This window comes from Capricornis sumatraensis, chromosome 16 (genome assembly GCF_032405125.1).
Source record: "Capricornis sumatraensis isolate serow.1 chromosome 16, serow.2, whole genome shotgun sequence".
Lineage (NCBI taxonomy): Eukaryota > Metazoa > Chordata > Mammalia > Artiodactyla > Bovidae > Capricornis > Capricornis sumatraensis.
Genome location: NC_091084.1, coordinates 51208787 through 51232561, shown reverse-complemented (window position 1 = coordinate 51232561; position 23775 = coordinate 51208787). Strand labels below are relative to the sequence as shown.

The 23775-nt window shown below is 39.8% G+C and overlaps 2 protein-coding genes across 2 annotated transcripts; both read right to left on the bottom strand.

The window, feature by feature from the left end:
- Positions 1–11839: 11839 nt before the first annotated feature.
- Positions 11840–12802, bottom strand: LOC138092646 (olfactory receptor 51I2-like). Its single transcript, XM_068988711.1, has one exon. The coding sequence runs from the start codon at positions 12800–12802 to the stop codon at positions 11840–11842; it is 963 nt and encodes a 320-aa protein (XP_068844812.1).
- Positions 12803–22192: 9390 nt separating this feature from the next.
- Positions 22193–23155, bottom strand: LOC138092815 (olfactory receptor 51I2-like). Its single transcript, XM_068988860.1, has one exon. It carries the CDS (start codon positions 23153–23155, stop codon positions 22193–22195), a length of 963 nt encoding a protein of 320 aa, XP_068844961.1.
- Between the last annotated feature and the right edge of the window lie 620 nt (positions 23156–23775).

The following is a 23775-nucleotide window of genomic DNA, read 5'->3' as shown; positions in this document are numbered from 1 at the left end:
TATTAGGAAGACATTTATTTATACTGTGTAGACTCTTTCATTAATTATTTTCTATTTCTCAGCTTTTACTTTCTATTATTAACTGTTCCAAGAATGTATATACAACAACCTATATGTCATGAAAACAAATATACCACTTAGGAGATAGTATAACTTCTCTATGATAATCAGAAAATAAATGATTGAAATAGATTTAAGATTTAGTTCTTAATAAATGTAAATTTTATACTATTTCTACCCTTACTTCCAGTGTTTTCTTTAAATAAAGTGATGTGTGTTAGCCCTCTTGAATATATAAAAGACATTTTAAATGCTCATGGTCATTCCTTTTTGCAAACTTTTAAAAGATTAACATAGTTATCACATGTGCTCTCATAATTACTTTCCTGATAGATAGGGAAGGGAAATATTTTATCTAAAGTGAAAAGAGAAATTCTGAAGTCCAACAAAGGAAGAGAAAGTTGCAGCTTCTTCCTGAATTATTAAAACTATTAGAACTTGGGATCTTCTTGTGTTTGGAGGGTCTGAGTACAAATCCTAGGACGTTGTCTTCTTATCAAGACCCATAATGATTAATACCTAGGCTGTTAAGTACAAGAAAAGTTTTGTTGAATGAAGAGACACTTGATTCTCACCAGGTCGCTGAGAACACTTAGGTATTTGGGGTCTGTCTCTGCCTTGCCCAGAGAATATCTGCCTGGGTCTTTAAATGCCCCTGCAATCCAGGCTACACATTGCTTTGTAGGAATCATTTTCTCACTCAATTCACTGAGCGTTCCCCATAATGTTTAGAATACCAGCTAAATCTTTTGTTCAGCCTCTTAGCACACTCATCAAGAGGACTTGATTTGTCCTCGAATGACCTCCCTGAAATCTCTCAGCGCTGATCTCAGCTCTAGCTGGGAGGGCCACAGCTGCAGGAGGATGAGACATAAGGTTCTCTTCTCCAAGTTAGAATTTCCACAGAAGCCAATCAAAGATATGAATGAAAGACATAAATGTAGGCTCAATGAGGATTTAGTGGGATCTGTCCTAGAAATATCAGTTTAGTTTCTGATTTTGGGGAAATAAATTTTCTTTTTGTTAGAAACTAACACAACATTTTATATTAAAAAAAATTTTAACTTAAAAATTTTATAGCATTTTTCCTTTTTTATTTTAAATTTTTATTTATTTTTAATTGAAGGATAATTTCTTTACAGACTTTTGTTGTTTCCTGTCAAACCTCAACATGAATCAGCCATAGGTATAATATATCCCCTCCCTTTTAACCTCTTTCCCATCTCCCTCCCTACCCCTCCCCTCTAGGTTGATTTTGGGGAAATACATTTTCTTATCAGTTATTGGATACCTCTTGTCTTCCAGATATTAGACATTCTATTCTCTCATATATTAGTAAATAATACCACTTAGTCTCAAAAAACGACAAGTATTACTTTAAAAAAGTATATTTTAAACAAATAATCAAAATGACAATAAAAATAAAAGATAAAACTGGAGGGAGAGGCTTAAAGAGTTTCTCTAGGCTATGCCAGAAAGGAATCCAAATTAAAATTCAGGTCTATTTGGCTTACACACTTTAAACAATCTTAGACCTTCTATATTGGCTGTACTAGATACTGGAGATTTGTTAAGTGTGGGGCTGGCAGGATCAGATTATCAAGAAGAGCTTGCTTTCTGCTGATGTTCCATAGTGATAAGATTGAGGTTCTGGAAATGAAACCCTTTCCTCTTTCTCCAAAAATCTTCTGCCATTTCTCTGTGACTGTTTCAGTTCAGTTCAGTCGCTAAGATATGGCTGACTCTTTGTGATCCCATAGACTGCAGCACACCAGGCTTCCTTGTCCATCAAAAATTCCTGGAGCTTGATCAAACTCATGCCCACCAAGTCAGTGATGCCATCCAACCATCTCATCCTCTGTCGTCCCCTTCTCCTCTAAATTCCAATCTTTCCCAGCTTCAGGGTCTTTTCCAAAGAGTCAGTTCTTTGCACAGTCAGTTCTTCAGCTTCAGCATCAGCTCTTCCAATGAATAGTCAGGACTGATTTCCTTTAGGATGGACTGACTGGATCTCCTTGAGGTCCAAGGGACTCTCATGAGTCTTCTTCAACACCATAGGTCAAAAGCATCAACTCTTCAGTGCTCAGCTTTCTTTATAGTCCAACTCTCATATCCATACATAACTCCTGAAGAAACCATACCTTTGACTTGATGGACCTTTGTCAGCAAAACAATGTCTCTGCTTTTTAATATGCAGTCTAGGTTTGTCAAATCTTTTCTTCTATGGAGCACGTGTCTTTTAATTTCATGGTGGCAGTCACCATCTGCAGTGATTTTGGAGCACTCCAAAATAAAGTCTGTCACTATTTCCATTGTTTCCCCATCTATTTGTCATGAAGTGATGGGACTGGATGCCATGATCTTAGTTTTTTGAATGTTGAGTTTCAAGCCAGCTTTTTCACTCTCCTCTTTCACCTTCATCAAGAGGTTTTTAGTTCCTCTTTGCTATCTGTCATAAGTGTGGTGTCATCTACATACCTGAGGTTATTGATATTTCTCCCGGCAATCTTGATTCCAGCTTGTGCTTCATCCAGCCCAGCATTTTGCATGATGTACTCTGCATATAAGTTAAATAATCAGGGTGACAATATACAGCCTTGATGTACTCCTTTCCTATTTGGAACCAGTTTGTTGTTTCATGTCCAGTTCTAATTGTTGCTTCCTGATCTGCATATAGATTTCTCAGGAAGCAGGTAAGGTGGTCTGGTATTCCCATATCTTTCAGAATTTTCCACAGTTTGTTGTGATCCACACAGTTAAAGGATTTGGGGTAATCAATAAAATAGAAATACATGCTTTTCTGGAAATCACTTGCTTTTTCTATGATCTAATGGATGTTGGCAATTTGATCCCTAGTTCCTCTGCCTTTTCTAAATCCAGCTTGAACATCTGAAAGTTCTTGGTTCACATACTGTTGAAGCCTAGCTTGGAGAATTTTGAGCATTATTTTGCTAGCATGTGAGTGCAATTGTGTAGTACTTTGAACATTCTCTGGCATTGCCTTTCTTTGGAATTTGAATGAAAATTGACCTTTTCCAGTCCTGTGGCCACTGCTGAGTTTTCCAAATTTGCTGGCGTATTGAGTGCAGCACTTTCACAGCATCATCTTTTAGGATTTGAAATAGCTCAACTGGAATTCCATCACTTCCACTAGCTTTGTTCATAGGGATGCTTCATAAGGCCCACTTGACTTCACATTCCAGGATGTCTGGCTCTAGGTGAGTGATCACACCATTGTGGTTGTTTGGGTCATTAAGATCTTTTTTTGTATAGTTCTTCTGTGTATTCTTGCCACCTCTTAATATCTTCTGCTTCTGTTAGGTCCATACCATTTCTGTCCTTTATCTTGCCCATCTTTGCATGAAATGTTCCCTTGGTATTCTCTAATTTTCTTGAAGAGATCTCTAGTCTTTCCCATTCTATTGTTTTCCTCTATTTCTTTGCACTGATCACTGAGGAAGGCTTTCTTATCTCTCCTTGCTATTCTTTGGAACTCTGCATTCAAATGGGTGTATCTTTCCTTTTCTCCTTTGCCTTTCACATCTTTTCTTTTCTCAACTATAATTAAGGTCTCCTCAGGCAATCATTTTGCCCTCTTGCATTTCTTTTTCTTGGAATGGTCTTGATCACTGCCTTCTGTAGAGTGTCAGGAACCTCTGTCCATAGTTCTTCAGGCACTCTATCAGATCTAATCCGTTGAATTATTTGTCACTTCCACTGTATAATCATAAGTGATTTGATTTAGGTCATACTTGAATGGTTTAGTGGTTTTCCCTACTTTCTTCAGTTTAAGTTTGAATTTTGCAATAAGTAGTTTTATGTTCTGAGCCATATGAGTCCATGATCTGAGTTCATGATCTCGGTGTTGTTTTTGCTGACTGTATAGAGGTTCTCCATCTTTGGCTGCAAAGCATATAATCATTCTGATTTTGGTATTGACCATCTGGTAATGTTCATGTGTAGAGTCATCTCTTGTGTTGTTGGAAGAGGGTGTTTGCTATGATCAATGTGTTCTCTTGGCAAAACTCTGTTAGCCTTTGCTCTAAGCAGGGCAAATGCTGTGACCCTTTAGAACCTTCTCATAAAGTCATTTGCCGTTTATTGTGGTAATTATCTCCTTGGTTTTGCTTTTCTCTTTACTATTCCCAGGTATATTTCTTCAGCTCTTAGTTCATCTTACTGTTCTGATTTTGATGATTTCACAAATTTCTATACTCTTTTTTTTTTTTCAGATATAACCAATGAATGAATAAGAAAATGAATGATTGAATGAAGACAGTAATTTTATTACCCAGTTCTTCTTCACTCGGTCCATTAACATAGCATCTCAAAGGTCCATATGTTCGAGTATATAGTAAAGACCAGTGGTTTCTTCAGATTAATACAATTAATTGTCATTATTAACTAATTTCATTTGGATTTGCTTAGGATCAATCTAGGAGATACTCTTTGCCATTGACAGCACAAATCAAAATAGAATATGTCAGCTCTCCATTTAATTTGAAGGAATCTGAGGATTAATTTGGAGAAGGAAATGGCAACCCACTCCAGTATTCTTGCCAAGAGAATCCTGTGGACAGAGGAGCCTGATGGGCTGCTGTCCATGGGGTCACATAGAGTCAGACACGACTGAAGCGATGTAGCACGCATGCATGCACTGGAGAAGGAAATGGCAATCCACTCCAATATTCTTGCCTGGAGAATCCCAGGGATGGAGGAGCCTGGTGGGCTGCCATCTCTGGGGTCGCACAGAGTTGGATATGACTAAAGCGACTTAGCAGCAGAAGCAGCAGCAGAGGATTAATTTTATCTGGGATTAATGTCACAGTTCTTTTTCTTTCATCCTGCATTAATTAATCTATTATTGAATTACTCTTAAATCTCTTGTTTTGAACTTGCTTTTGATATGTAGGTCCTATGTAACTGTGGGTATTTGTGTGATCTATTACTCTTGGCTGTGGTAGCAGGATCCAAATGGTAACTTAAGCTGAACATTACAAGAAGTTTGGAGCTTAAGGGGTTAAAATTATAGTATACCCCTTAAGGAAAATTGCCAAAAATTATGAGTAACTCTTATACAACCAAGCCAATTTCTCCCTTACATCCAGATAATGATCTTTTTACCTGTTTTTTGTGTATATTAGTGTTATGAGAAAATAATATTGGAAAAGATTCTCTGTGGTTTTAAAAAAAAAGGGAAGGCTTTTTTTCCCACTTTTATTTTACTGAAATGCCTATTTTAGTAGCCAAGTTGGATTGATATGTTTCGTGCTTCCCATGTGGTTCAGAATTTTAAAATAACTCATTTTAACCTGGAATCAGACCAGATTTGGTCTTCTATTATTATCTCCAGGACACTAAAAGGTCAAAGATATTTTAAATTATAGCTCTCCCCTGAGGAATTCCATCCTTTCCACTTTAGCACTCTAGGATTCTGTTATCTTCTGACTCCATGTGTCTGGGAAAGTCAAATAGCCTAGAAGCAAAAGGTTGAATCCACCATACTTTCTTTACTTGAACTCAAAATCAAGTGCATAGAGATGATCAAGAGACACATGAAAAGATGCTCAATATCACTAATTATTAGAGAAATGCAGATAAAAACTACAGTGAAGCATCAGCTCACACAGGTCAGATGGCCATCTTCAAAACATCTGCAAACAATAAAGGCTAGATAGGATGTGGAGAAAAGGGAAATGTCCCACACTTGATGAGAATGTATGTTAATATAGCCACTATGGAGAACAGTATGAATATTCCTTAAAAAACTGAAAATAGAACTACCCTATGACCCAGCAATACCACTACTGGGTATATACCCAGAGAAAACCATTATTCAGAAAGACACATGCAGTCCAATATTCATTGCTGCACTATTTAGAATAGCCAGGACATGGAGTCAACCTAAATGTCCACTGATAGACGAACGGATAAAGAAGATGCGGTGCATACATATGATGGAATATTGCTCAGTCATAAAAGAAGTGAAACTGGGTCACTTGTAGATATGTGGATGGAGCTAGAGTTTGTCATACAGAGTGAAGTGCTACTGCCAAGTCGCTTCAGTCGTGTCTGACTCTGTGCGACCCCATAGACAGCAGCCCACCAGGCTCCCCTGGGATTCTCCAGGCAAGAACACTGGAGTGGGTTGCCATTGCCTTCTCCAATGCATGAAAGTGAAAAGTGAAAGTGAAGTTGCTCAGTCGTGTCCTACTCTTAGCGACCCCATGGACTGCAGCCTTCCAGGCTCCTCCATCCATGGGATTTTCCAGGCAAGAGTACTGGAGTGGGGTGCCAACAGAGTGAAGTAAGAAAGTGAAAAACAAATATCATATGTTAACGCATATATGTGGAGTCTAGAAAAATGGTACAGAGGAACCTCTTTTCAAGGCAGGAATAGAGATCAGACATATATGTGGACTCGCGGGGAGGATATCTGCAGCGCAGCACAGGGAGCTCAGCTCAGGGCTCTGTGGTGACCCAGACGGGCTGAATGAGGGGGTGTAGGTGGGAGGTATAAAATCGAGCGCAAACATAAAACTGATTCACTTTGTTGTAAAGTAGAAACCAACACAATATTGTAAAACAACTATACACCCCCCGCCGAAAAAGGTCAAGTGCTTTTCTTTTTCCTACCAGAAAAAGAGAGAAATAAACATGATAATTATGTGATGTGATGGAGGTGCTATCTAAAGCTATGGTGTAACAATTTTGCATTATTTAAGCCAAGTGCTCTTCTAAGAGTTTCTTCTTACTCAGAAAACATGGGAAAGACAAGTCTCATAGAGAGAATTGAGACAGCAAGCGAATATCTAGATTACCCACAGCATGCTCTCTGGAGGGGAATATTAAGATACCTTTATATTGATACCTTACTTAGAGAAATAAAAAGGTGCTAATCTGCTTGGACACAGAGTCTGGGTTTTTGCATAATTATCTGGATTAGACAGTCTCTATGCTGCAGGAAAGTAGTCTCTTTCACTTCTTTTCCCCTACCGGGGTGGGGGGCGGGGAGGGGTATGAATGCAGATCTGGCATTTATGGGAAGGCTGGCCTCCTTCCTTTCCTTCCTATTCTTGACACGTGCTCATTCTGCATCTCAATGGCTCTTCCACATGAAAGCGGCTGATCAAGAGGGCATCTCAGATTCTCTTACTAGGTCCCCCTCCTAATAAATAACATGTGTATGAAGGGTTGTATCTGGGCCCCAGGTTACTCACCCTGCTTTTTCTTGCAGCCTTCTCTATTGTTCCTCATTCTGAAGGAGCCAGAAAATCTCTGCAACTAAGACCCTACTTTATACCTGGTGCCTTGACTGCTGCTCCCCAGGGACAGGCCACAGAGGATAGTCTCAGCTTAGTCTTTCCTGGGCAATGGAAAATGTGCAAAATATGTATTTTTGGTTGGAAAGTTATACTATTGAGCACCTGATTTGTGAAGGAGAGGGCTAGAATTATCCTCTCTAGGCTCATTCCTGCTACCACATCTGTAGGAGATTTTACTTGGCACTTCAAACTTTTTTTAAAACTATGTCTTTTAGTATGTGGAGTCACACAGAATATTTCCTGGTCCCTCCAAGTGACCCTTACAGACACTCAGGTGAGTTGTGTTTATTTCTCTGCGCTCTCTTCTTGGTTCCTAGGGTTGTCCTTGCAGGTTAAGCAGATTCAATTCTGTGTCTGTTTCCCCTGGGATTTTGTGTAAGCACCATCATGTTTCATAGCAACTATGGATAAAGTAACCTGGTAGGACAGATGGGGAATAAATGGCTTAAGACAGAGAGAGATGAATGGGGGAAGACATGGGAGCTCACCTGTGTCTCTGGACTTGTGTTTTAGAGATGCAGCATGCCATCCTACCCAAGACATTGTCCTTGCCATCTTGTTCTATCCCCAGGGGCTTCCTTTACTTCCATTAAAGTGAAAACATGAAAGCATGAAGGGGCCCCAGAGCCAACATGCAGAAGCATCTGTGTGTGTGTGTGTGTGTGTGTGTGTGTATGTGTGTTACAGCTTTACTGAGGTATCATTAATGTACAGAAAACTGAATTTCTTTAATTTATATAATTTGATCCATTTGAACATACCTATGACATCCAGTCCCATCACTTTATGGGAAATAGATGGGGAAACAGTGGAAACAGTGTCAGACTTTATTTTTTTGGGCTCCAGAATCACTGCAGATGGTGATTGCAGCCATGAAATTAAAAGATGCTTACTCCTTGGAAGAAAAGTTATGACCAACCTAGATAGCATATTCAAAAGCAGAGACATTGCCAACTAGGTCCGTCTAGTTAAGGCTATGGTTTTTCCTGTGGTCATGTATGGATGTGAGAGTTGGACTGTGAAGAAGGCTGAGCGCCGGAGAATTGATGCTTTTGAACTGTGGTGTTGAAGAAGACTCTTGAGAGTCGCTTGGACTGCAAGGAGATCCAACCAATCCATTCTGAAGGAGATCAGCCCTGGGATTTCTTTGGAAGGAATGATGCTAAAGCTGAAACTCCAGTATTTTGGCCACCTCATAGAAGAGTTGACTCATTGGAAAAGACTCTGATGCTGGGAGGGATTGAGGGCAGGAGGAGAAGGGGACGACAGAGGATGAGATGGCTGGATGGCATCACCGACTCGATGGATGTTAGTCTGAGTGAACTCTGGGAGATGGTGATGGACAGGGAGGCCTGGCGTGCTGCGATTCATGGGGTCACAAACAGTCGGACATGACTGAGCGACTGAACTAAACTGAACTGAATTGATATACACTTACAATCATTCCTTACAATCGAGGTCACAGACATCCATCACCTCCAAACGTTTCCTTGTTGCAAATGGCTGGATTTTCTTTTTAAAGGCTAAGTAATAATCCACTTTATGTGTATACCACATTTTCTTTATCCATTCATCTGTTGATGGACATTTGGGTTGTTTCACTATCTTGGCTATTGTGAATAATGTAAAATGAATACGGGAGTTATAGATATGTAAAGAATGTGTTCCCAACTTAATATAGGATATATATGACAAGCCCATAACTTACATTATACTCAATAGTAAAAACTGAAACATTTTTCTCATGAACGAGAATTGGAAACAAGGGAAGTATGCTCATTTTTTCCATTTCTATTCAGTATAGTACTAAAATCCAAGCCAAAGTAGTGACTTAAGGAAAAGAAATAAAGAGCTCCAACTGGAAAATTAGAAATAAAATTATCTCTGTTTGCAGGCTACACAATCTTATGTATTTGAAATCCCCAGAGCTCTATAAGGAAACAGTTTACAATAAATTCAAGAAAGTTTCAGGGTACAAAATTAGTACACAAAATCAGTTTTGTTTTTATTACACTAACAATCAATTATCCAAAATGGACAATAAGAAAAAAATAATCTGTTTCACAATAGAATCAAAGAAAATAAAATACTTAGGAATACACTTAACTAAAGAGGTGACAGACTTGTACACTGAAAACTATAAATCACTGAAGAAGATAATAAATAAATGAAAGTACACTTTATGTTCATGGATTGAAGGAGTTAATATTGTCAAAGTGTGCATTTTACCCCAGATGATCTGCAAAGTCAATGAAAGTTATATAAAAATCTCAATGATACCTTTTATAGAAATAGAAAAAAGTCCTAAAATTCATATGTAATCATAAAAGACTCCCAACAGTCAAAGCAAACTTGAATTATAAGAACAAAGCTGGAGGCATCACATACTTTCTGGTTTCAAAAAATATTACAAATCTAGAGCAATTTAAAACAGCATGGTTCTGTGTATAAGCTTCCCTTCTGGCTTAGCTGGTAAAGAATATGCATGTAATGTGGGAGACCTGGGTTCAATCCCTGGGTTGGGAAGATCCCCTGGAGAAGGGAAAGGCTACCTACTCCCGTATTATGGCCTATAATTCCATGAACTGTAGTCCTTGGGTTCACAAAGAGTCGGACACGACTGAATGACTTTCACTTTCACTGGTATAAAACCTGTCTTGTAAAATAGAAATCCAAGCTCACCCATATACACTCAATTACTTTTTAATGAGAGTCCCAAGAACATACAATGAGGAAAGGACGTTCTCTTTGACAAGTGATGTTGGGAAAATTGGATGTCCTCATGCAAATGAATAAAATTGAACCAGATCTTACATCATATACAAAAGTTAACTCAAACTGGATTAAATATTTGACCATAATAAACTATAAAACTAGTAGAAGACAACTTGGGGGAAACCTTCATGTAACTGGACTTGGCAAAGACCTATGAAATAATGAAACCAAAATCACAAGCAACAAAAGCAAAATTAGACAAGTGGGGATACTTCAAACTAAAAAGTTATTGCACAGGAAAGGAAACACTATTGACAGAGTGAAAAGGCAAGCCATGGAAAAGAGAAAATATTTGCAAACTACATATCTGATAAAGGATTAAAATTAGCAATATATAAAGTACTCCTATAACTCAAGAACAAAAATATAACCTGATTAAAAAATGGGCAAAGGAACTGAATAGTCATTTCTTTGAAGAAATGCTAATAGGCATATAAAAAGCAACTTGCAAAGCAAGTAGCAACTAAACTTGCTACTTTTTAGGAAAAAGCAAATCAAAACCACAAAGAGATGTCGCCTCACAACTATCACTAAAAAAATAAGATAACAAGCATTGTTGAGGATGTGGAGAATATGGAACCTTCTGCATCATTGGTGATAATGTAAACTGGTGCAGCTACTAAAAAAATAGTATGGAGCATCCTTAAAAAATTAAATGGGGAGCTACTCTATCATCTAACTATCACTTCTGAATATATGTCCACCAAAATGGACACCAGGATGTAAAAGATATGTGCAGTAGCATCATAAGAGAATATTTATGTCAAAACATAGGCCTCTAAACCCTGCTTAAACTTACGTGCTCCCTGATTTTCCGCCAGTGCAGCTGACAATGCAGAAAGTGCCTACCTCAGTGGTCTCTTTGTGATGACTTTGGAATGAAGATGTTCCTAACCCAGGGACATGGAATTTTAAGAGATGAGGAAGGTGTGAATGATGTGTAATTAAAATCTATAGTCTCTGAAATTAGAATCTCAGGTGACAGTCAAAGGCCAGAGAAAAGCCATTTTCAAGCAAGGAGGTACACTTTTGGAGCAAGGAATGTCCATTGGATCCATAGCTCAGAAGAGCTGTACTACACTTTCATTGCCTGTAGCATGTACACACACACACAAACACACACATTATGCTGAGCCACATCTGACCACTCACCTTTCCTCAAGCAACCAGGCAACTCCACACCTCAGTTTATTCACTTTTACAATCATTTCCAGCGATTATATGTGACCTCTCTTTGTCTTCGTGACAACTGACTCACCTTTTAGCCTCCTTCCTTGAGACCTTTCTCATTTTCCCCTGGCAAGGGAGCAAACCCTCTTCCACATTCCTATAACTCTTTGTGTGAAACTCTCACAGCCTTATTATACTTACTGTAATTGTGTATTTAGAGCTTCTATCCTTCAATGGAGGGAAGAGACTCCCTATGGTTCATTTAATGTTATTCCTTATAACAACTACAGAGTCTTGCACAAGTAAGTTTTGAATGAAAAAGCTGAGATTAATAAGTGAAGTAAAGAATCAGGACTGTTTTTCACCCATGAGTCTGAGGATATGCATTTGTTTGCCATTCTCTTGATAATGTCTCTGGGTCAGGGCTCAGAAAAATGGGCTTTTCAGACATAGGTTATGACTATGTGACTGTGTTTTCCCTCTGTTTTTGAGGTTATTTCTTGACATCATCAGCCTTTCCTCTTCTCCCTCAGCACCCTGAGCATGGCCTCCCTGATGTGCTTAGACTTGACACTGTAGATGATGGGGTTGAGCACAGGGGGCACCACCAGGTACACATAGGCAACAAGGGTGTGTACTATTGGGGGAAGGTGTCTCCCAAAACGGTGGATCATGGACACACCTATGACTGGGATGAAGAAAACCAGAACGGCTAAAATATGAGAAACACAAGTGTTGAGGGCCCGGATACGCTCCCTGGGAGAGGCCAGACTCATGACTGTATGAAGAATAAGGGTATAGGACAGCACAATAAGCAAGGAGTCAAAACCCACTGTGGACAGAACCACATACAGCCCATAAATGATATTGACAGTAATGTCAGCACAGGCTCGTTTCATGACATCTGCATGGAAACAGAATGAGTGGGACAGGAGGATCTTGCCAGGGCAAAAGTTCAGTCTCTTTAGTAAGAAGGGCCCTGGGAAGAGGGACACAGTGGCTCGGGCCACAATGGCCAGCCCAATCCTGATGATGACATTGTTCGTGAGGACAGAGGCATAGCGCAGGGGGTTGGAGATGGCCACAAAGCGGTCAAACGACATGGCCAGGAGCACCGAGGACTCCACCACGGAGAAGAAGTGGAGGAAGAACATCTGGACCAGACAGGCGTTGAAGCCGATGAGCCGATGGTCAAACCAGAGCACAGCCAGCGTGGTGGGCATTGTGGCCAAGGTGAGGCCCACGTCGGTGAGGGCCAGCATGGACAGAAAGTAGTACATGGGCTGGTGCAGGCTGGGGGTGCTCCTCACAGCCAAGAGGATCAGACAGTTTCCAGCGAGGGCCACAGTGTACATGGAGAAGAAGGGGATGGAGATCCAGCCATGAATGGCCTCCAGGCCTGGGATGCCAATCATCAGGAAAGCAGGAGGCTGGAAGAAGCAGATGTTGGCAAAGGACCAGGAAGGGATCATCCTTAGGGGCCAGATGAGGGCTCCAGAAATTTGTGACTTTTTCAATCTGGACAGACACAAAGACACTGACCCGACACCTGTCAATAGGCAGATAATTATGCTGTGTAGGCATTTTCACTATTTATTTTCCATTTCTCAGCTTTTACTTTATATTATTAACTGTTCTAGGAATGTACATACATTAGCCAATGTGTCATCAAAACAAATATGGCATGTAGGAGATAGTGTAAATTTTCTATGGTTATCAGCAAATAAATGACTGAAATGGATTTAGTTTTTACTAAATGTAAATTTATACACTTTATACACTTCCATCCAATGTTTTCTTTAAATAAATTGATGTGTGTTAGGAGAAGGCAATGGCAACCCACTCCAGTTCTCTTGCCTGGAAAATCCCATGGATGGAGGAGCCGGCAGGCTGCAGTTCATGGTGTTGCTACGAGTCGGATACGACTGAGCGATTTCACTTTCACTTTTCAATTTCATGCATTGGAGAAGGAAATGGCAATCCACTCCAGTGTTCTTGCCTGGTGAATCCTAGGGATGAGGGAGCGTGGTGGGCTGCCGTCTATGGGGTCGCACAGAATCTGACACGACTGAAGTGACCTAGCAGCAGCAGGCACAGCAGCTCTCTTTAATATATACAGCACATTGAAAATACTCATGATCATTGTCATCCTCCTCTCTGTGTCCTGGTTATTCTTACTCAATTGAGAATGAATTTTTTTATAGTTTAAATGATGTTATATTTTAAGTGATTAAGCCTTTCCCTCAGGGGAACTTCCCAACCCAGGGATTGAACTCATGTCTGTCACATTGCAGGTGATTTCTTTACCAGCTGGCCAAAAGGGAAGCCCAAGAATACTGGAGTGGGTAGCCTATTCCTTCTCCAGGGGATCTTCCCAACCGAGGAATCAAACAGGGGTCTCCTGCATTGCAGGTGGATCCTTTACCAACTGAACCATCAGGGAAGCCCAATTTCACATAGTTATCACGTGTTCTCTCATAATTACTTTGCTGATAGAGAAGTGAAATATTTTATCTAAAGTGAAAAGAGAAATTCTGAAGTCCAACAAAGGAAGAGAAAACTGCAGCATTTTCCTGAACTATTAGAACTTGAGATTTTCTTGTGTTTGGAGTGTCTGAGTACAAATCCTAGGACATTGTCTTCTAATCAAGAGCCAGTAATGATAAATACCTAGGCTGAAAATTATATTAAGAAGCTGCATTATACTCCATACGTGGTATGGATGTACAAGTCTTTATGTTTGCATTTCTTATGGTTAAGGATTTCAGCAGTTTCCAATATTTTGCAACTTCAAACAATGTTGCAGTGAATAATCTTGTGCATATTTATTTTTGTATTGTTGGAGGTATATCTTCAGGGTAAATTCACAGATAAAGAGTTTTTTTTGGTGGGAAAGATCAAGAGGTAAACACATATGTATAAACAGTTTGGTTTGAGATAACCAAATTCCCCTTCACAAGGGCTGTTAAAATTTGCATTTCCATGGTCTATTTTAGAAGTTCCTGGTTTCCTACAGCCTGGCCCAGAAAATGTCGAGCTTCTTAATTTTTGCCAATCCGAAAAGCGCAAAGGGGTATCTCAGAGTCATTTCAACTTGGATCTCCCTGATGAGTGAAGCTGCACATTTTTTCACCTGGCTAAGGAAGCCACTTTTTGGAGAAGGCAATGGCACCCCACTCCAGTACTCTTGCCTGGAAAATCCCATGGATGGAAGAGCCTGGTGGGCTGCAGTCCATGGGGTCGCTAAGAGTCGGACACGACTGAGCGACTTCACTTTCACTAAGAAACTTTGGTAAATGAAGAGACACTTGATTCTCACCAGGTCCCTGAGAACATTTAGGAATTTGGGGTCCAGCTCCGCCTTGCCCAGACAGTATCTGTCTGGATCATTGGGTGCCTTTGCAATCCAGGCTACAGTAGTTGCTAAACAGAGATCATTTGCGCACTCCATTCATTGAACATTTGCCGTAGTTTTTAGAATACCAGCTAAACCTTTGTTCAGCCTCTTAGCACACTTATCTGGAAGAGTTGATTTGTCCTTGAATGGGCTCCCTGTAATCTCTGATCATTGACCTCAGCCCTAGCTGGGAGGGCCACAGCTGCAGGAGGACAAGACCTAAGGTTCTCTTCTCCGAGTTAGAATTTCCACAGAAGCCAACTGAAGACATAAGTCAGGGACATAAATTTAGGTTCTTTAAGGGTTCAGTGGAATCTGTCCTAGTAGTGTCACAAAGTTTTAGCTTCTAATCTTAAGATGGTGGCTCACCAATAAAGAATCCACCTGCGATGCAGGGGACATGTGCAAGAGACACGGATTTAATCCCGGGGTTGGGAAGATGCCCTGGAGAAGGAAATGGCAACCTACTCCAGTATTCTTTCCTGCAATATCCCACAGGCAGAAGATCCTAGTGGTCTACAACCCATGGGATTGCAAAAGAGTTAAACATGACTGAGTGACTCAACAACAACAAAACAATGCTGAGCAAATTAACTTCCTAATTTAACAATTATCGAAGCTCTTGTGTTCTAGATGTTAGACCCCCAACATTCTTGTTTGTGAATATCTCTCTGTCTCAAAAAAAAAGACATAAAGTAAGTGTTACTGTATCTTTTTAACAAATAATAACAATTATAGGGACTTTGTTGGGACTTCGTTGGTGATCCAGTGGTTAAGACTTTACCATCCACAGAGGGTGCAGATTCTGTCCCTGCTTAGGAGTGAAAATCCCACATGCTTCCTGGCCAAAGAAGCAATACATAAAACAGAAACAATATTGCAACAGATTTAATAAAGACTTTAAAAGTGGTACACACTAAAAAAAAAAAAAAAAAGGAAAAAAAATACATTAAACTGGAAGGAAGAGGCTTAGAGAGTTTGTCTAGGCTGTGACAGGAAAGAGACCAAATTCAAATTCAGCTCTATTTGGCTTATATGCTTTCAACAGTCTTAAACTTCCTGTATTGGCCATGGGCTGTACTAGATCCTGGAGGTTTGTTAAGTGTGGGGCTGGCAGGATCAAATTATCAAGAAGAGATTGTTCTCTTCTGATGTTCCATGTTAATAAGACTGAAGTTTCTCCAAATGAAGCTCCTTCCTGTTTCTCTAAAAATCTTAATGCTCACTGTTACCTTGTGTGTCCTTCTCATAAAGCCATTTGCCTTTTGTTGTGCTAATTATCTCCTTGCTCCTGCTTTTCTTTTCACTAATCCCAGATATATTTCTTCACTCTCATTCCCTCTTACTCTTCTGATTTTGATGATTTCAAAAATTTCTACCCTCTCTTTTTCAGGGATAATCAGTTAATAAACAAGAAAATGAATAATTGAATGAAAATAATTTCATTTTCTAGTTCCCCTTATCTCAGCCCTTAACGTAGTACCTCATAGGTCCATATGTTCACAGCTTAAACTATATACTTTGTATAAAGATCAGTGGTTTCTTCAGCTAATATTTATTATTATCCAATTTTATTTGGATTTGCTTAGGATCAACTCAGGAAATACTCTTTGTCATTGGCAGCATAAATCAAAATAGAATGTGTCAGTTCTCCATTTAATTTGAAGGAATCAGGATTAATTTTATCTGGGATTAATGTCACAGTTCTCTTTCTTTCATTCTGCATTAATTGATCTCTTATTGCATTATTCTCAAATCCCTAGAACTTGACCTTTTCCATAGTTGATAGGTAGATCCCATGCAACTGTAGGCATTTATGTGATCTATTACTCTTGGCTGTGGTAGCAGGATCCAAATGGTAATTTAAGCTGAACATTATAAGAAGTTCAGAGCTTAAGGGGTTAAAATTATAGTATACCACGTAAGTCATATTTTGAGCAATTCTTGTACAGCCAAGGCAATTTCTCCTTTATATCCAGATAATGACTTTTCTACCTTTCTTTTGTTAATATATATTACATTGTTATGAGGAGTCTAATATTGATGCTTTTGAACTGTGGTGTTGGAGAAGACTCTTGAGAGTCCGTTGGACAGCAAGGATATCCAACCAGTCCATCCTAAAGGAAATTAGTCCCAACTATTCATTGGAAGGACTGATGCTGAAGCTGAAGCTCCAATACTTTGGCCACCTGATGCAAAGAACTGACTCATTTGAAAAGACCCTGAGAATCCCATGGATGGAAGAGCCTGGTAGGCTACAGTCCACAGAGTTGCAAAGAGTAGGACATGACTGAGCGACTTCACTTCACTTCACTTCACTTCTTCTGATGCTGGGAAAGATTGAAGGCAGGAAGAGAAGGGGACAACAGAGGATAAGTTGGTTGGATGGCATCAATGGACATGAGTTTGAGTAAACTCCGTGAGTTGGTGACGGACAAGGAAGCCTGGTGTGCTGCAGTCCATGGGGTCACAAAGAGTCAACACAACTGAGCAGCTGAACTGAACTGAACATTGGGAAAGATTCTTTGTATTGAAAGAAAGGAAAGGCTTTTTTTTTCCTCCCTGTTCTTTTACTAGAATGCCTATTTTAGTGGCCAAGTTGGATTGATATGTTTCTTGCTTCCCATGTCATTCAGAATTTTGTAATAAATCACTTTAACCTGGAATCAGATCAGGTTTGGTCTTCTATTATTATCTCCAGCACACTAAAGGGTCAAAGATATTTTAAATTATAGCTCTCCCCTGAGGAATTCCATCCTTTCCACTTTAGCACTCTAGGATTGTGTTATCTTGTGACTCCGTGTGTCTTGGAAAGTCAAACAGCTGAGAAGCAAAAGGCTGAATCCAACATACACTCTTTACGTGACCTCAAAGCCAAGTTGTTTTCTTTTTTTACAAAAGAGAGAAATAAAGAAATCTTGTAATTGTGTGACATGATGGAGGTGCTATCTAATACTATGTTGTAGTCATTTTGCAATATTTAAGCCAGGTTCTTTCTAAAAGCCTCTTCTTACTCAGAAAGATGGAAAGGACAATCTCATAGTGAGAGTGTAGAAACCTAGAAAAAATTAAGATCACCCACAGGATGCTCTCTGGAGTGGGATTTTAAAGATAGCCTTACATTGATGCCTTTCTTAGAGAAATAAAAAGGTATTAATCTTCTTGGACACAGAGTCTGGGTTTCTGCATAATTATCTGAATTAGACAATATCTGTGCATCAGGCAAGTAGCCTTTTCACTTCCTCTCTCTTATTTGGTGATGCAGACCTAGTATTCATAAAGGCCTGGAATCCTTTTCTTCCTGCTTCTGGCATCCACTCATCCTCCATCCCACTGATTCCTCCACATGACAGCAGCTGACAGAGAGAGAATTTCAGGCTCACTAACCAGGTCCCCACCCTTCTTAATAGTGTAAAAAGGGTTCTAACCTAAGTTACTCACCCTGCCTGTCATTGCAGCCTTCTCTATTGCCCGTCATTCTGAAGAACCCAGAAAAACTCTGCAACTTAGATGCTACTTTATACCACTGACTGGGTGCCTTAGTGAGTTGCTGCTCCCCAGGGACATCCTGGCCACAGACCACAGAGGATAGTCTCTGCTTAGTCTTCCCTGGGAAATGGACAATGTGCAAAACATGCATTTGGTTGGAAAATTGTGGATCTGAGCAACTTTGAAACTATGAAACATGATGGGGCTTTCACAAAATCACAGGAAAACCCTACACAAAAGTGGATCTGCTTAACCTGCAAGAACAACCCTAGGGACAAAAGGGAGAGTGGCGAGAAGCAGACACACCTCTGTGGAGGAGAGTGCTAGGATCATCATCCTTTCTAGGTTCATCCATTCCACTACATTTGTAGGAAATTCTACTGGCATGTCAACCTTTTTTTCCCTGTGCCTTCCAATGATATCAGATCTATTATCTGGAGTCACACAGAGCACTTCCTGGTCCCTCCAAGTGAGCCTTACAGACACTCAGGTGAGTTGCGTCTCTTTCTCTGCACTCTCTCCTTGGTTCCTAGGGTTGTTCTTGCAGGTTAAGCAGACTCACTTCTGTTTCTGTTTTCCCTGTGATTTTGTGAAAGCCCCATCATGTTGCATAGCAACTATGGATCAAGTAACCTGGGAAGACAGATGAGGAATAAATGGCCTCAGACACAGAGAGACGACTGGGGGTAGACATGGGAGCTCATCCATGTCTCTGGACCTGTGTTTTAGAGATGCAGCATGCCTTCCTACCAAGGACATTGTCCTTGCTATCTTGTTCCATCCCCAGGGGCTTCCTTTACTTCTAATAGAGTGAAAACAATACTGAAAGCATGAAGAGTCCCCAGAGCCAACATGCAGAAGCATCTGTGTGTGTGTGTGTATGTGTGCATAATAGCTGTATTGAGGTATAACCGATGTACAAAAAACTGAATTCCTTTAATGTATACAATTTGATTCATTTGGACATATCTTTTCATCCATAAAATCATTCATCACAATTAAGATGACAGGCATATCCATCACCCCCAAATATTTCCTTGTTGCAATGGCAGTATTCTCTTCTTTTTAAAGGGTAAGTAATATTCTACTTTATGTGTTTAGCACATTTTCTTTATCCATTCATCTGTTGATGAATATTTGGGTTGTTTTACTATCTTGGCTATTGTGAATAATGCTGAAATGAATATGGTATTTCTAGATTTGTAAGAAATGTATATGAGCATAATAAAGAACATGTATGACAAGCCCATAACTAACCTTATACTTAAGAATAAAAACTTGAAAGATTTTTCTCAGGAACAAGGATCACGAACAAGGGAAGGATGCTTACTTTTTCCAATTCTATTCAACATAGTACTAAAAGTCTTGGCCAAAGTAGTGAGATAAGAAAAAGAAACAAAGTGATTCAAATTGGAAAAGAAGTAAAATTTTCTGTTTGCTGATCATATGATCATATGTCTTTGGAACCCTCAAATTCCATAAAAAGCTATTAGAACAAATTCAGTAAAGTGCAGGATACAAAGAATACAGAAAAATCCATTTTGTTTTTGTAACACTAAAAATGAACTATCCAAAATGGAAATTTCAAAAATAATCGCTTTTACAGTAGCATCAAAGAAAATAAAATGCTTAGGAATAAACTTAACCAAGGAGGTGAAATACTGGTACATGGAAAACTGTTAATAACTGAAGAAAGAATTAGAGAGGACACAAATAAATAAAATTACATTGTGTATTCATGGATTGGAAGACTCATTATTGTCAAAGTGTGCCTATTATCCCCAGTGATCTGTAAAGGCAATGAAATTTATATAAAAATCTCAATGATATTTTTTACAAATGTGGCAACAATCTTAAACTTCATATGGAATCATAAAAGACCCACAAAGGTCAAAGCAATCTTAAACTAGAAGAATAGAGCTGGAGGCAACACAAACTTTCTGATTTCAAAATGTGTTACAAATCTAAAGATTATGTATTGTAACCTAAATTGTATTGCAATTCAAAACAGTATGGTACTGGTATAAAAAATGGAGATCCAAACCCACTCATATAGAGTAAACTGATTTTTAATGTGGATCCCAAAAATAGACCATAGAGAAAGGACTGGTCTCTTTGACAAGAGGCATTGGGAAAACTGGATGCCTGCATGCAAAAGAGTAAAATTGGACCTGATCTCACATCACATGCAAAAATTAACTGAAAAGAGATTAACTATTTGAACCTAATACCTGGAAGTATAAAACACCTAGAAGAAAACTTAGGGAAAAGCTTCATGTAATTGAACTTGGCAATGACTTATTGAATATGAAACTAAAATCCCAAGCAACAAAAGCAAAATTAGACACGTGGGGATACATCAAACTAAAAAGTTAACGCATGGAAAAGGAGAAACAGTCAACGGAGTGAAAAGAAAACTTATGAAAGGAAGAAAATATTTGCAAACCGCATACCTCATAAAGGACTGATATAAAATATATGTAAGGGACTCCTGCCATTCTAAAAAAGAGAAGAAAAGAAAAGAAATAGCGTGAAGAAAAAAATGGGCAAAGGAATTGAACAGACACATCTCCAAAGATATACAAATAGGGATATGAAAAGGTTCTCAACCTGGCTAATTATTAGAAAAAAAAAAAGGATCAAAACCAAAATGAGCTATCAGTTCACAACTATCATTAAGAAAAAGACAACAAGCATTGGTGAGTATGCGGAGCAATTGAAACCCTGCACATTGTTAGTGATAGTGTACTCTCCTGGAGCCAGTATGAAAAATAGTATGGGGGTTCCTTAAAAAATTAAATGTGGGTCTACTATATCATCTAGCAGTATGACTTCTGAATATATAGCCCCCAAATTGACATCAGGGTCTAAAACATATGTGCAGGAGCATCTTAAGAGGACATTTATGTTTTCAAACATTGGCCTCTAAATCCTGCTTAAATTTACTGACTCTTTGTTTTTCTGCCAATGCAGCTGCCAGTGAAGAAAATTCCTACCTGAGTGGCTTCTTTGGGATGACTTTAGAATGAAGGTATTTCTGTCCCAGGCACATGGAATTTTAAGAGGTGAGACAGAGAGTGACGTGTAACTGAACTAGAGGCTCTAGGATTATGATCTCAGGCTAGAGGAAGGTCATTCTTGAGCAAGGAGCTATCCCTTTGGAGCAAGGGATGTCCATTGGATCTATAGCTGTGAAGAGCGGTAACTACAGCTTTCCTTGCCTCCAACGCTGAGGCACATCTGACCACTCATTTCCCACAGCAACCAGAGAACTCCACATTTGTTTTTCCATTCTTTTCCATCCTTCTCTGCTTGCCTGGGGCTTCTCCAGTGGCTCAGTGGGTAAAGAATCTGCCTGTGCCAGTCACAGGAGATGTGAGTTTGATTTCTGGGTCAGGAAGATCCCCTGGAGGAGGACATGGCACCCACTCCAGGATTCTTGCCTGGTAAATCCCATGGACAGAGGAACCTGTGGGCTACAGTCCATGGGGTCGCAAAGAGTGGGACGCAACTGAGCACGACTCGCCTAGCTTTTCTGCCTGAGAAGCTCTTACTCACTGTCTGCAGCCTCCTTCTTCCCTGACTCCCTCCTTGACTCCTTTCTCATTTTTTCCTGTCAAAGCAGTAAGACCTCTTCTAGGTTCCTATAGCTCTATGTTTGGACCTCTCACAGTCTTATTGCACTTATTACAGTTGTGTATTTAGAAACTTCTATTCTTCAGTGGAGGGAAGAGACTATGTATGGTTCATTTAATGTTCTCTCATAACAACCACAGACTCTTGCACGAGTAACTCTGAATAGAAAAGCTGAGGTTAATGAGTGAAGTAAAGAATCAGGGCTGATTCTGAGGATATGCATTTGCTTGTCATTCTCTTGATAATGTCTCTGGGTCAGGGCTCAGTATATGGGCTTTCTGGATACAGGTTATAACTGACTGTGTTTTCCCTCCATTTTTGAGGTTATTTCTTGATGTCATCAGCCTTTCCTCTTCTCCCTCAGCACCCTGAGCATAGCCTCCCTGATGGGCTTGGACTTGACACTGTAGATTACGGGGTTGAGCACAGGGGGCACCACCAGGTACACGTAGGCAACAAGGGCATGTACTATGGGGGGAAGGTGTCTCCCAAAACGGTGGATCATGGACACACCTATGACTGGGATGAAGAAAACCAGAACGGCTAAAATATGAGAAACACAAGTGTTGAGGGCCCGGATACGCTCCCTGGGAGAGGCCAGACTCATGACTGTATGAAGAATAAGGGTATAGGACAGCACAATAAGCAAGGAGTCTATTCCCATCGTGGACAGAACCACATACAGCCCATAAATGATATTGACAGTAATGTCAGCACAGGCTCGTTTCATGACATCTGCATGGAAACAGAATGAGTGGGACAGGAGGATCTTGCCAGGGCAAAAGTTCAGTCTCTTTAGTAAGAAGGGCCCTGGGAAGAGGGACACAGTGGCTCGGGCCACAATGGCCAGCCCAATCCTGATGATGACATTGTTCGTGAGGACAGAGGCATAGCGCAGGGGGTTGGAGATGGCCACAAAGCGGTCAAACGACATGGCCAGGAGCACCGAGGACTCCACCACGGAGAAGAAGTGGAGGAAGAACATCTGGACCAGACAGGCGTTGAAGCCGATGAGCCGATGGTCAAACCAGAGCACAGCCAGCGTGGTGGGCATTGTGGCCAAGGTGAGGCCCACGTCGGTGAGGGCCAGCATGGACAGGAAGTAGTACATGGGCTGGTGCAGGCTGGGGGTGCTCCTCACAGCCAAGAGGATCAGGCAGTTTCCAGCGAGGGCCACAGTGTACATGGAGGAGAAGGGGATGGAGATCCAGCCATGAATGGCCTCCAGGCCTGGGATGCCAATCATCAGGAAAGCAGGAGGCTGGAAGAAGCAGATGTTGGCAAAGGACCACGAAGGGAACATCCTTAGTTTACAGATGAGATCTCCAGAAAGATGGGTATTTTCAATCTGGACAGAAGAATAAGACAAAGCAAAAACATGGGAAAAATGGCAGTTCTGATATTAGGTAACATGAGTTCACACATTATAGCATATTTTAAACGTGAAGGAGATTGAAAATGTATTCCATCTGAAAGCAAGCAAAAGATAATATAATTTAAATGTATTGATATATTTAAATATTAAATATCTAAATATATTGATATATAATATATTTAACTATAATCTAAATACTTTTGTAGTATCATTTTTGAAATGCTATGCTGTGAAATACTGATCTCTTCACTTATTGAAGAAAGTGGTATTTTCTTTAAAAATACATGAGATGATCTTAAAGAGTCCAATTTAAAAAGCCCTAGTTTAAACAAGAAGCAATGGCCTCCTCGAAATAAATTGCAAATATACTGTGGAAACTTAAATGGTTGATGACCTGGGCTCACTCTCATTGTTTTCCTGGGATTTTCCTTTAAATCTCAATACAAAAAGTATAAACAAGTAAATAAACAAACAAAAACTCTTTAAAGGTAGGTCAATAAAAAAGAATGTAAGAGGAAGAGTTGCACAGATATCTTTTAGCAGATTAT

What these genes read in the sequence shown, in the direction of transcription:
- LOC138092815 (XM_068988860.1), bottom strand. Translation starts at nt 23,155, where the DNA reads ATGTTCCCTTCGTGGTCCTTTGCCAACATCTGCTTCTTCCAGCCTCCT.
- LOC138092646 (XM_068988711.1), bottom strand. Translation starts at nt 12,802, where the DNA reads ATGATCCCTTCCTGGTCCTTTGCCAACATCTGCTTCTTCCAGCCTCCT.